General features: G+C 41.7%; 4 protein-coding genes across 6 annotated transcripts; all 4 read right to left on the minus strand.

The window, feature by feature from the left end:
• Window positions 1-9: 9 nt before the first annotated feature.
• LOC5504167 (membrane progestin receptor gamma) lies at window positions 10-2,232 on the minus strand. The gene has a single exon (XM_001625050.3). The coding sequence runs from the start codon at window positions 2,097-2,099 to the stop codon at window positions 1,077-1,079; it is 1,023 nt and encodes a 340-aa protein (XP_001625100.2). The 5' UTR covers window positions 2,100-2,232; the 3' UTR covers window positions 10-1,076.
• A 2,938-nt stretch (window positions 2,233-5,170) lies between these two features.
• LOC125568229 (uncharacterized protein K02A2.6-like) lies at window positions 5,171-7,932 on the minus strand. The gene is made up of 2 exons (XM_048729834.1): window positions 7,497-7,932; window positions 5,171-6,923 (listed from the first exon to the last, which is right to left on the minus strand). The coding sequence occupies exons 1-2, from the start codon at window positions 7,930-7,932 to the stop codon at window positions 6,433-6,435; spliced, it is 927 nt and encodes a 308-aa protein (XP_048585791.1). The 3' UTR covers window positions 5,171-6,432.
• Window positions 7,933-7,970: 38 nt separating this feature from the next.
• LOC116611839 lies at window positions 7,971-9,142 on the minus strand. The gene is made up of 2 exons (XM_048730242.1): window positions 8,923-9,142; window positions 7,971-8,767 (listed from the first exon to the last, which is right to left on the minus strand). Exons 1-2 carry the CDS (start codon window positions 9,140-9,142, stop codon window positions 7,971-7,973), a joined length of 1,017 nt encoding a protein of 338 aa, XP_048586199.1.
• Window positions 9,143-10,699: 1,557 nt separating this feature from the next.
• LOC116611845 lies at window positions 10,700-13,309 on the minus strand. Of its 3 annotated transcripts, none has more exons than XR_007312150.1 (2): window positions 11,372-13,309; window positions 10,700-10,942 (listed from the first exon to the last, which is right to left on the minus strand). XR_007312150.1 is itself a non-coding variant. In XM_048729833.1 (2 exons), the coding sequence occupies exons 1-2, from the start codon at window positions 13,155-13,157 to the stop codon at window positions 10,905-10,907; spliced, it is 993 nt and encodes a 330-aa protein (XP_048585790.1). In that variant the 5' UTR covers window positions 13,158-13,309; the 3' UTR covers window positions 10,700-10,904. The 3 variants fall into 3 exon arrangements, 2 of the variants coding, with proteins under 2 accessions (XP_048585790.1, XP_048585789.1); XM_048729833.1 differs by having other exon boundaries at window positions 12,203-13,309; XM_048729832.1 differs by having other exon boundaries at window positions 12,160-13,309.
• Window positions 13,310-13,394: the final 85 nt, after the last annotated feature.

The raw sequence follows: 13,394 nt of genomic DNA on the forward strand, positions 1-13,394 counted from the left end.
ATATCACTATTATCATTATTACTTTTATTATTATTTTCACCACAAATGCAAGCATGCAAAAATGTTTTAGTTACAGTAGATTTTTATTGTTTATATCGAATGTGTAAATAGATTAGAATATTAACTCTTCCCCATATTATTGAATAGTTAGAATTATTAACTAATGTAGAATAAGTAGCTTTCTCTTATTACATGCACATATATATATATGATCCAAATAGTCTCTAATGCTAATGCTTTTTGGAGTTCACTTTCCCCATACATGTACCTGTTTCTGAGATCATTTTTCAAAAAAAAAAAAATTGTGTTGTTTATTACGTCTTTGCACGACAATGCTTTTGGTCTTACCGTAGTGATTCAAATAAGCGCCCCCTCGACTTCGAATTTTGGATTAAGCGCCCCCAACCCCCACCCTCCTAAAAATAGATCTCAACGAAAGCAACACTTGAAAATTGTAAAACTTCATTTAATTTACACTGATTCTATAACACAGGTCAACTTATCATCTCTTCAACTTTCAGTTTATCCCAGATAAAGTTTTGTTCTACATCTGTTCAGAAGCTGGAAATAAAATAAGCGCCCGCTCCCCAATAAGCGCCCCCCTCTCACTACCCCCCTCCAACACCCGAAATTATTACGGTATACTAGCTAGCACCCTTTCCCGTTAAACCTTGCATTCGTTAGATTAGTCAACACAACAAGCAGGCTAGCCTTACGCATCAGCCGGATCGGCCGCTTCAGTTTCGGGTTCCCTGTGCGCCCTCATATGTAACATTGTTTCTAAAATTGCCAAATCCGCGATGATTTGACCCGAAATTATCTTTTGTGCGCGTATGGTAAGCGCATGGAGTTTTTCTTTTTCCCCATTAGCCATTAGGACACATTTTCGACAAAAATCATGTGCCACGAATTGTGTTCGTCATTTACACTCGATCGACAGTAATACTTGTTCGAAATAATGATGTTCCTTACAAAAGGGTACGTTCATATGGGGTGCCCGCTTTTACCTTTAGCGGAAAGTTGCCTGTAATCTCGAGTATAAAATAAATGTCTTTGTTAACACATGTCGCACTCGATTAAAGTATTTTATGTTCCTCTTCTTTGTTAGACTTTAGCCTGACCCCAAACAAAACCACGATCCCAATATTAGCCAATAACGCACAAATCATCAAATTCAAGCTTTTTGAGTATACATCGACGTGTAGATGCTTTAGAATGGGTTCCCTGTGGATCATCTCTAGCTCCATCGCCGTATATTGGTCAGCAACACCGAGTGCGGTGAAAATATGGAGAAAATTATGGCTATGCCCAATCACATCAAAAACACCTGGAATCAACCGCTCTGGTATCCGAGTGGTGTTAGCGACGGCAGCTATCAAATAAAACACCGTGTGTCGCTTGAAATATGACATGGCTACGGGATCCAGTTTGTCCGCACCTTCTATAATAAAGCGATAAAAATGCGGTAGACAATTGTAGAGAAATGCGAGCACGAAGCTACCGGTTCTAATGGCGTATTTATAATTTGCCCATCGATGTCTTGATGCGCAGCAGAGCGTGGTTGAGAGAAGAGAGATAAGAATAGAACCGGTAATGTAAACCTTAGGCGGAGGGAAAACCCCCACCCCTATTGGCCGGCTGTAGAAATAGAACGACAGTCCCGCTCCGACGCTGTACACGCTGATAGCCGAGTAGTCACAGAAAAAGCAACAATGCCGAATCCTCGGGGACATGGAGTTGAAAAGATGTGCACAGGAACTCATAAGAAGGAAGCCACAAATTCCAAGAGCGAAAGAAACCAGGGGCAAACGATAAAGGTCAATGCCATCTCGATGAAACGTCCACACGAATCGCGCAGAAAACAAGAGAAACGGAACAAAATGCGTCCAGAAGTTCAAAGTTTCATTGTAAGGGCCAAAAGCGCTTTTGATACAGTCCCTTGCGCTTGCGTAAGGTCTTCTATAGCCCGAAATAATAAACTGCTCGCGAAATTGCAGCGGTACTTCCTCTGCAGATAGCGACATCATCTTCTTTCTTGCTTCTAGGTGCTCTTGTTCCGGCAGAGTTTTCTGATGTTTCGAAACTGCAGCTTTTTCCATTCTTGTTTTCTTTGAAAATCTTGAATCTATGCTCTTTGTTCGCTGGAATTTGTTGTTTCCGCGATGTGCCGCTGCTCGGTAAATTTGTTTTCATTATGTGTGTAAAGTAAGTCCTATTGTCCTATTTTTGTTTGACGAAATTATACCACCCGTAAAATGACAGCTGCCTGTATCTTGGCGGTTGCGATTGGTCGAGAGTTTCTCTCGGTGATTGGCCTTTGCATACTAAACAGCTAAAGAGTGATTATAAAAGGGCCTAAAATTTGGGAACATTGAATATAAAAAGGCTGTCAAAAAAGGGGGAAGACATTTATTTTTGGTTAAAAAATCTCAATTCACTCCCTTGCATTCTACTTGTGTATTTTTTCCGGCACCATGATAAATGGGAATATATTGTATTGATTGTATCTTATATATTCTTGTGGTCGATTCCATTTTTATTACAGAGATTATCACACAGTTTAAGCCTGCGAAGCAAGCGTTTCGGAGTTTCGGAAACAAAGAACAAAACCGCGCTCCTTATCTTTTTTTGCGCTCGCCCCATTCTTTGCGAAACGCTTGCTACGCAGGCTAGCTTATATTAAGTCGGGCCCGGCACCAACTTCGGTAATGCGAGTATAATAACAGCCTGCAAGGTCGCGGCGATTTCACGGCGATAGCAGTGACTACAATGATCGCTAGCTCTCGGATAGTCTTCTACCTACGGGCGCAGTCACCCCCTAGCGCCTTACACGCGCGTGCTAAGGATTGGCTGATAGGGCGGGGGTTGGTGCGCAGTCAAAGGTATCATATGGAAAAAGGACTGTATTCCACGATAATTCAATTAGGTATGACCCACTTTTTGGCAGTCAAGGAGGGTGCGCGCGCTTCCCCTCTCCCTACCCCCACTCCCATCGGATACGAGGGGAGGGCACCTAAGCGCACGAGGGATGCTGGTCTTACTTTGCAATATGCTCGATTCTTGAATAGCTTGTCAAAACTTGGGATGGGTGAGGGTGAAGTAGACTCCGACTACGAAGCAACTGTAAAACCGGCCTAAGGGATTTCCTCTAATATTAGATTAAAGCATTCTGAAATAGATCAATGATTACGGTATATAAGCTAAATTACGGGCATAAACATTTTGATCATATTTTTATAACGGTACAGATTTACAAAACGAAATTACAAACAACGGAATTTACACTTGGTTTGGAACTATTAGTTGACAAAATATACAAATCATGCATTGTAAGGCTGGTATCAATGGATCATCATGATACCTGAAAGGTGGATCCCTGCGCGGTCTTGACTTAAACTTGATTCTGCTCTAAACTCGTGTTCTGCTCGTACTTATTCCTCGTGTACTCTATCGACTCTAAGCTACTGATCTCAATTTACAGGATGCCTTTTAAAAAATGATTTTCGACTTGCATCAATCAAACTAAGTTACATACAGTATGGTATGTAGTTCTGTAGCTAGCCTGCGTTAAACCGGCGAGATTCGATATGACTCATTTTGCCCGCGCGAAAAATGGGGCGAGCGCAAAAAAGTACTGGTTCGCGCGGTCAAAATCTAGCTCATCGAACTTCTCACTAAGCATTTGTTTTTATCGTTTGCCTGGCATATTGTAGATTTGAACAATCTAAAACATCCCCCTTGACACCTACATGACACCTACTAATAATATTATTCATATATTTTTTATTTTGATATCGTCAGCATATGTTTTTGCTTCTAGTGACGTCACAAATCACGTGAACACAGATTTGCACCTCCCTTGACAACATGACACCTGCCAAGTTTGGTTGTCACACGATGCTAGAAACGGACGGACGGAGGACGGACATCGCGTCACAAAAACTCGAGTCGATGGGTTATATTTGTTACTATATTTGCTTTATATACACTTTTTCGATCTCCCCTTCGCGTGGGAGCTCCGCTATTAAAATATTGCGGTGTTGCGGTTGTTGAGGTTGAAAACCTCGTCCGTCTGTGCGGTATGCGATATTTCCGATTTTTATATGCGGTATTGCGTTATTTTCGAAAATATTGTGCGGTATTGCGGTTATTGGACCCCCAATGTCCCCCCCTTGTAGAACTCTTTAAAAAGCTACAATAACGCATTGGCGGCCGTAGCATTCACATTTTGCTATTGTAAATAAAAACGGCTCTTTGTTGAGCTCTCGTGCACGATAATTAACAAAATAAATCACCAGATTTTAGGTCTCACCTTATCCTGTTATCCTCCATTTTTTTGCTTTTTTTTAATGTTGCTATTATAGTATTTAAACACGAAGGCGCGGTATAAAAGGGCCTAAGCCCCGCCCCCATTTTCCAAATGGAGAGAAATTCCAATATGGCGGCCATTACCGTTACGAGCCCAGTCAAGAAAGAATGCCCCCAAATCTAATGATTTGATATCAAACGAATAAATTATTCCCCAAATGAAAGAAAAGATATGTTTGATTTGTACTTCAAGCCTTTCGTGGCAGCGAGAAATGCATATTTGTCTTTGAATTCGTACATTTACGGCGCGATTTCAAATCTCCCGCCTTTCCCTTCGACGCCATATTTGGTATGCTTACCTTCTCGACCCTCCTAGGAAAGGATATGGTGAGGTTGGGCCCGCAATGATCACAGTTATTGCTTAGCAGTCTATCCTAAGGGATTATGCGTGCAACGGGATGCAAGCAGAGCTAAATTTTGCCATTCTTAGCGTGTTTAGAAAACATGTTTTGTTTTGCCTCAATTCTTCGCACTTTTCTTGGCCGAGAGCATTCGTATTTCGATTACACAATTTCAATTTCAATTTCACATTCGGTGAAATAATGAAGAGCATTGTACTCTGGAAAGAAGCACCTAAAATGGGGAGAAGAGGAAAGGAAGACAGGAAGAAAAGACAGTGCAGAAAATAATCTGTGTTTTTGTAAGTTCTGTACTGAAATAGCACACAACAAAGTAGGACATTAGAACTAAACATAAGCAGCAAACATCAGGTATAAAGTCAAGATACATCATGTAGTGTTTTCTTAACGACGATGGAAGTAGATTCCTGCACACTGACACAAGCCAACACGAGACGGCCATATTGGATATCAACAGCATCTTTATTACCTCAAAACGAGGCAGGTACCACAGGGTAACCAAAATGGCTAACACTACATCCCCCTTTCTGGGCTTACAAATACCACTTTTACATAACTTGGAATAGGTTCTTATCTAAGAAATAGTGTAACATATATGAACTCATGTAGAATGTCAATAAAGTGTCCATGAGCAAAACACTGGCTAAGTAGCCTATTATAACTAGAAAAATAAAGACAATGTCTTATATCTTAGGTTTTTGTCCTACTTGTTTGTCGAGCTCTCACTCTTTGAACCGTTGTGGTGTTTTGATGATCCGGTCACTGCGGGTGGTCCGCATACTGTCATGGATAGGACTCTCCGTCGGTACATGTGCTGGAGTTATCGCTGTCTCCAGTGTATTGTCAGCATCAGGTGGGACAGGATCAGGTTCGCAGTCCAGTGTCTCTTTTGACTCATCCGGAAGACTTTTCAGGTGTCTCCGGTTTCTCCTCAGCTCACCTCGTGGTGTAGATACTGTGTAACTGCGTGTCTCGACCTGGTTCTTTACCGTGCCTTCAGTCTCGAAATCGCTCAGCCAAATTTTGTCACCACTTTTCAGAGGTGTAAGTTCATGTGCACCATGATGCTGGTCAAAGTTACGCTTTTGACGATCCTTGATCATGTCATCCTTAGCTTTGACCCTATTGAAGTCTGGGACTGCAGGCTTCAGCTGCTCTGGTGATATAGGTACTGTTGTTCTGAGTCGACGTCCCATTAGTAGCTCCGAAGGACTGAACCCGTGCTCCAGTGGAGTAGCGCGGTATGTCAACAGTGACAGGTATGGATCACCATTGCACGTCTTTAGAAGTGACTTCACAGTTTGGACAGCTCTCTCAGCATGCCCGTTACCTTGTGGATAACGAGGACTACTGGTGATATGCGTAAATCCATACTCTCTAGCAAACTCGGCAAACACATGGGACGAGTACTGAGGCCCATTGTCAGATACTAAACACTATGGTATCCCGTGTCTCCCAAAGATAGACTTCAATTGATTAATTATGTCTCCCGAAGTGCTAGTAGTAGTTAGCTTAGTTAGTTCCACATACCTGGAATAGTAGTCAGTCACTACCAGGTACTGGTGTCCTTTGTAATCCAGCAGATCTGTGGCAACTTTCTGCCAGGGGAGACTTGGCAGCTCAGTTACCATCAGTGGTTCTGCTGGGTTTCTTGACTGCTTTCTACAAACTTTACAGTTCTCCACGCATACTTGTAACTGACGTGCTAGCCCTGGCCACCAAACCGATTGGCTCGCTGTCTGCATCGTACGATACCGAGATGACCCGTATGTAACTTCTCCAGTATATCCATTCGTATTAAACTCGGAATGACAATTCTACATTCTCTCATCAACAAGCCTATCTGAACTGTCAGTTCTCCCGCCACTGATTGATACAACTTGATAAGGTTCGCCTTCTCCGGCCACCCATCTCTGCAGTATTTCATTAACAGCTGGCATACCTCATCCTCACGTTGGAGGGCTGCTATGTTATCCAGTTGCCTGTTGGCTGTTGCGACGACATGGTCTACGAACTCCTGACTTACTTCATGGAGGTTCTCTTCCTGGCCATCACAGTTCTCAACTGGTGCTCTGGACAGCATGTCTGCCATGATCAGGTCTTTACATGGGATGTGCTGGATACTGTAGTGGAATCGCATCAAACGCATGCGAAATCTCTGGACACTCGGTGGTAAGGTATCCAAGTCCTTGCTACCTAGAAGAGATACAAGAGGCTTATGATCGGTTAGTATGAGGAATGTCTTTCCAAGCAGATAACTGCTAAAGCGTTCACATGTCCACGTTACTGTCAACGCCTCTTTCTTGATTTGAGCATACCGCTGCTCACAACTAGAAAGCGCTCTGGACTGATATGCTACAGGTCGCCACGATAGGTCTGGCTGCTGCTGCTCGAATACAGCGCCTAGTCCATAAGATGACGCATCTGCTGAGACGCTTGTTTTCAGTTGAGCATTGTAATGTGCAAGCACTGTTGCATCCTTGCAGAGTATTTCCTTCACAGCAAAGAATGCTTGTTGCTGAGATGGACCTCACATCCACACATTCTTGGTGCTGAGTAGGTCTCGGAGAGGCTTTGACGCTTCTGCAAGCTTGCTGGAAAACTTCCCTAGCTGATTGGTCATTCCAAGAAATCTTCTCAACTCGTGTATATCCTTAGGCTCTTTCATATCTGCTATTGCCTTTATCTTTGTAGGGTCGGGCCGTACTCCGTCACTGTCTACAACATGACCCAGGAAAGTGACTCTGTTCTTCGAGAACTCACACTTACCTATGTTAAGCGGTACACCTGCAGATTCTAGCTTCTTCAGAACTCTCTCTAGGCGTTCATCGTGCTCCTGTTGATCACGTCCGTACACCAATGTGTCATCAATCATATTGGCAGTTTCTTCAACACCAGCGAGCACACTTGTCATCCTCTTCTGGAAATGTTCTGGTGCTGAAGTTATCCCAAATGGGAGGCGATTATAGCAAAATCTCCCAAATGGAGTGATGAATGTTGTCAATAGCGTTGACTCCTTGGACAATGGTATCTGATGAAATCCCGAATTAGCATCCAATTTGCTAAAAACTTTAGCACCCCCTAACTGTGCTAAGGTTTCGTCCACTGAGGGCAGAATATGCCGCTCACGCTTGACTGAATCATTTAGACGAGTAAGGTCAACGCAGATCCTAACTTGGTCATTAGATTTAGGAACGACAACCATCGGCGCACACCAATCCGTGGGAACTTCAACTCTTGAAATTACACCCTGCGTCTCAAGCCGCTTAGCTCTTGTTTCACTTTGGGCAGTAATGGTAGGGCTACCCTCCTTGCTGTGTGTACTGCGTATGGCTCTGCTCCATCCTTGAGCTCAATATGATACTCTGTATCTAGCTTTCCCAGTCCTTTGAACAACTTTGAAAACTTCTTGCAGATTTCCTCCTGTGTCAGCTTGACTGAATTTATGACAGAAACTAAGTTCAAAGTCTCAATCGTTGGTCTGCCTAGCAATGGACGCATAAGATCCTTCACAACAAAGATGTTTTCCTTGATTGACTTATACTTGTGTGTTATGTGAGCCTCAATCATACCCTGTACCTTGAGCTTCTGTTGACCAGGACCAGTAAGTCTGGTGTTAGACCGTTTGCATCCAGTTTTCTTGAAGATTTGCTCTGGAATTACAGTCACGTCTGCGCCGGTGTCCAGTTTAAAACTGACAGGGATCCCTTCCAGTGTCACGTCAACATTCCAACAGTCGGTTGTAAGTTCTTCGACGTCAATAGTTCCTAGGGATGGTTCTGAGTTATCACTCACTTCTCTAACAGACTTTTCGCTTCGACACATCGCTTTAAAATGGCCTTTCTTCTTACATTTATGGCATTCGGCATCGGCCGCAGGGCACTGGGCACGAGCATGGGCAGGGGTCTTGCCACATCTACCGCACTTGGTCTTGGACTCTTTTGACTCTGGTGTCTTGAAAGGTTTCTTGATGTCTCTGTGCTTCCAAATTTTCTTTCCAATTTTATCCACAGAATTCTCGTTTGAGATTGAGGGGCTTCCTCGGACAATATTCTGTTGTTTGTTTCATTCAACTTTGCTTCGTCTATGGCCTTTTCCAAGGTCAAATCGGCTTTTAACTGTAACTATTCGGATAATTTCGCATCTTGAAGACCGACAACTAGCCTATCTCGAATAAGTTCATCAGTTAAATTACCATAGTTGCAATATTCCGCTAGACTATGCAGGTCAGTGATGAATGCATCCACGCTTTCGCCGGCAAGTTGTACCCTTTGGTTGAACTTTGCTCTTTCGAAAATCGTGTTTCTCTTCTTGACGAAATGACCGTCGAATTTCTGTACTACGACCTTGTAATCCTTTGATTCGGCTTCGGTAAGTGAGAATGTGCTCAGTACGTCTTCAGCTCTTTCTCCCATCGTGTAGATCAACGCGTTTATTTGGCTTGGTGCATCCTTTTTGTCGAGACCCAATGCAATGCGAAATCGCTCAAAGCGTTTCAGCCATTTTGGTCAGCCATCCGGCTTTCCGAACTCGAACTTGTCAGGCGGAGTGATCTGGTAGGTTGCCATCTTGCTATCCCACTTCTGACACCATGTAGTATTTTCTTAACGAAGATGGAAGTAGATTCCTGCACACTGACACAAGCCAACACGAGACGGCCATATTGGATATCAACAACATCTTTATTACCTCAAAACGAGGCAGGTACTACAGGGTACCCAAAATGGCTAACACTACACATCATATATATAAATATATTCTTATTTATAAGTCACTTTACAGCTGTAGTGTAAGAGGGCACTTCAGTAAAACTTATTCTAGTGAAACCATTATTTCTACTTGTTGCTGCTGCAACAGGTGTGAAACAAAAATGCAAAGTGTGCCTATCTCCTGTTGTACATATGTTAAAGAATTAACCGAAAATCCACAAAGTGTTCTGACATTTACCTTAGCAGGAAGAAAATTTGGTGTAGTGTGGGCAGGTCAGAGGATGTTGAACCCCCAGTTGACTTCTGCTTTGACAGAAAGTCTATTTGTCAAGATTTATCTCTATTATCCTTTTACCAAATTTAGTAGTTGATCAATACATGTTTACCATGATCAGGTTTCGGCAACTCCCCAGTTTCATAAGACATTTCAGTGGCATCCAGGGAATGTGCAAGTGAAACTCTGATATTACGTTATCTAGGGTGGTCATTACCTTGGTCCTTTCTCTGGTGACATCCTGCCGTTAGTACCAGACTTCTTGATCCAGAAGATAAAGAAAGGCTAAGGGAATTTTTCAACTTACCCTCACCCTGTCTGTCATGAAATAAGTATACTCAACAGAGTACTAGGTACAGTACACCTGTTTGAATAGGGAGTATAGTGCAGTCAACTTGATTTGTTGGAGAGCACTTGGTTATTAGACCATTGTGCCCTCTTGCTAATTTATCAGATGCAGGGTTAAAAGTAGGGCTTAGTTATGTCCCAATAAAATGCAACACAAAACAAGGGAGTAGTATACAATAAAAGAAAACATTTGTTTCGATATTTGTTTTTATAGTGCATAACTGGCTCACAGAAATAGCAGAAAACCCTTTGTACAATAATGTCTCAGCTTGTATACTTACACATATATGTACACCAAACAACTGAAGGGCTACTAAAGAAATGCCTGATATCCATCTAAGTGAGTTGGAGCCATAATTGAGTCTATCTTTCTACTTTTTAGATCAGTATGCACCTGTATAGTATTTTGTTTTTATCTTGCAATTGAATTAGCTATGTGTTTCTATTTGTCGAAAAAGGGTCTGGATCCTAAGTTCTACAAAGGGGTTGCCCAAACATGTTTTATACTTTGTAAAGCTAAATTATACAAAATAGAGATATGACTTTTACTGTTTTCATTCAATGGATATCCCCCCTGTATCTATACTTGCTTTAACTGTAAGAATAAGAAGTCTTGAACTGAATGGATAAAAGACAAGGCATTTTGGTTTATTCAAAAGTATAATTTATTATGCAGTTTTTAAAATATGACTGGTAGCTAAACACTTCAGTAACACATAAATCAATTTGATAACAACGGAACATGTTTCCCTTAAAAAAGGAATGTTTATGATTGAAAATCCATGGAAAATGTAAGACTGTATATTTCTATGTATCTGCTTTTTCTTGAGGAATATATCTTGTTGATTATTCAGATGTCACTATGACTTGCTTCTTGGGTATAGCTAGGATGAAATCATATAATTAATTAGAAATTATATATTATAATAGATTCAACATTCAAGTTTGGCCCCCAATCAATTCAGAAAGATTTACTAAACTGTTTTGATAATTTAAAAATTCCAACTTATAGTAGCTTGTAACTAGAATTAAAAGTCCACACACCACAAAACAATCTTGTCCGAGCTCAAGGCGATGTAAAAATAAAAACAAACAACAGTAAAGCAAGATTTGATCTACTGCAACATCTTTTTTTTATTGAAGGCCTGCATTACTTCTATCGGCAGTTATGTGGACAAAGTCAAGATGCATTTTCTAGCAAAACAGAGTTTCCCCGCTACTTTAAAAACATATAAGCTTTTGATGACTAATTTAAATCCTGTTTTCTGAGTTTTAAAGATATGAAAAGTACATTTTAGGCATAAAAAATTCACCTTTTTTCGAGGTTTGCAATCGTTGTTTTCAGGTCATGCGTTTGCTTGTATTTTTTTTTGCGTAAATCACGATGGTTTCGTAGCTTTATTTCTACTGAGTTTCCTTATTTACACATTCTATCGGACTAGAAAGTAGAATTGGCATTTTTATACATCAGAAAGCGCTTTGAAACCTCTCCCCTCTGCATTTTGTAATTGACTTTTGCCGCCATCTTGAATTTGATCCTCACTCCACGGCGGTTGATTGACAAATAAGCCGATGCTTCCCTGGGAAGCGGCGTTTTATACCGCGCCTTCGTGTTTAAGTGGGTTGTGGCAGTTATTTTGGAAGAATAATAAGGACCGTTTTGAGAAAAGAGGCCTCTGCTATCAGGGAAAGATTTGTTAGGGTCACGCGGGCAAAAGCCTATTGACAATTGTTGGTTTATTGACCTGCTGAATTAACTGACAAAAGAGAACTTGTTGAAAATATATTTTGATACACACACACGCACGTTTGATGGCACAGTAACAAGTAAGCATTATTTTTTTCCAAAGAAAAAAAAAACCGTTACAAAACAATGCAAGCATACAATAATGACAGCCTCTTTCAGCCGCCATTTTGTCATCCTAGCAGAGTAACAACCGTGAAGAAGCATCCATTTCCATCGGTTGATTAAGAGAAGCCATTGCGTTCTTTTTGATTGAATTTGGTAAGTAAAGATGGTTATTTCGAGTTTTAACGCATTATGTGCCTTCCAATATTAGATGAAAACAATAACTACGGTGTGGCTGAAAAGAGCTATTACGTTTGCTTGATAAGGATCCCGTATGGACGCACATCATATGGACCTTTTCTGACGTTCTGTTTAGGTGACAACCAGTAATCTGCGCCGACCCCTGTTTTCGACGCCGGGATGATTTTAAGATGGCCATTGCTTTGATCCGGGTTAACACGACTTTGGAACACTATCTTGTAGCTCTTCCCCTCGTACTTGAACTCTTGCGCGTAGTATTTCTCGACCATCTGGAGACTTGGGCTTGTGTACACCCCTTTTTCGTATAACGCTCTGTCTCCTGGTTTGAGACCTTTCTGGAGGATTGAGTTTGCATTTGTGAAATTCGTCCCATGATAGGCTACAGGCCATTCTCTGGGAACTTGGCTTGTTCGGATTCCATTTGGACCGAGCCAATCACTTGACTCATACCTCCCTAGTACCTTGATAGCGACTCGTTTCCAGCCATACGGCCTCTTGTACTCGAAGCCTCCTCTCATGTACGTTTTGCCGTCGTCTTTTGTATTAGTGAAGTCGTAGTCGTAGGGTAGATCAAGCTCGTCATTTTTTAGGCGGTAGGTCGGGCATTCACCTCCTAGCAGACGGACAATCAGGTGTAAGGTCGCACCGGCAAAAATCCCCACCTTTTCAAATGTATCTTCATCGCTTAGAACTTGGCCGTTGAATACTAATCTTTGCTGATCTTTAGGATATCCACCTTTTGCTTCAATCAAGTATTTTACCTCTATGATTGTGTGCTTGGGCGACTTGAACGGGATAAGAATTCTTTCTCCAGTAAGAGTTAACACAGCGATGTGCGGGTTGCTTACGATCTGGTCATCATCTTCAAAATGAGCAAATTGGATCTCGAAATCTTGATCTTTGTGTACCTCGTCAAATGTTTGATGGAACAAATCATGGATTGAAAACTCTTTCACGGAAGCTATGCTTTCTACATTCGGGCCGGAGGTAAACCTGGCACCGAGTATAGCAGAGAAACCAGCATTTAGAAGCTCAAGATTTGTCGGCATTGTTAGCAAGGGTGTATGTCAAAACTGAATGTGTTCGCTCTTGACTTGATTTCTTGGAAGTCGGGTGACGTCACCCCTGAGGGTAAAAAAAAGGTTGAAAGCCGCTAGTCGCAGCAAGAAATTCTCTCTTAGTCGCAGTAAAACAATCAGAAAATCAGTTGAAATAAAAGGAGAATAGAAGACGTCCATATAAAACAGATAAGGCTAGAATGGAATATTATAGGCAGACAGATCGCA

This window comes from Nematostella vectensis, chromosome 7 (assembly GCF_932526225.1).
Source record: "Nematostella vectensis chromosome 7, jaNemVect1.1, whole genome shotgun sequence".
NCBI lineage: Eukaryota > Metazoa > Cnidaria > Anthozoa > Actiniaria > Edwardsiidae > Nematostella > Nematostella vectensis.

Excerpts from the sequence above, each read along its gene's own strand:
- LOC125568229 (XM_048729834.1), bottom strand. The coding sequence starts at position 7,932 with ATGGTTGTCGTTCCTAAATCTAATGACCAAGTTAGGATCTGCGTTGAC. Across the intron at positions 6,924-7,496 it reads AGGTGTACCGCTTAACATAG|GTAGCAAGGACTTGGATACC; the intron begins GTAAGTGTGAGT and ends TATCTCTTCTAG.
- LOC5504167 (XM_001625050.3), bottom strand. The coding sequence starts at position 2,099 with ATGGAAAAAGCTGCAGTTTCGAAACATCAGAAAACTCTGCCGGAACAA.
- LOC116611839 (XM_048730242.1), bottom strand. The coding sequence starts at position 9,142 with ATGGGAGAAAGAGCTGAAGACGTACTGAGCACATTCTCACTTACCGAA. Across the intron at positions 8,768-8,922 it reads AGCGGAATATTGCAACTATG|GAAGCCCCTCAATCTCAAAC; the intron begins GTAATTTAACTG and ends ATATTGTCCGAG.
- LOC116611845 (XM_048729832.1), bottom strand. The coding sequence starts at position 13,157 with ATGCCGACAAATCTTGAGCTTCTAAATGCTGGTTTCTCTGCTATACTC. Across the intron at positions 10,943-12,159 it reads GGGATCCTTATCAAGCAAAC|CTATACCCAAGAAGCAAGTC; the intron begins GTAATAGCTCTT and ends ATTTCATCCTAG.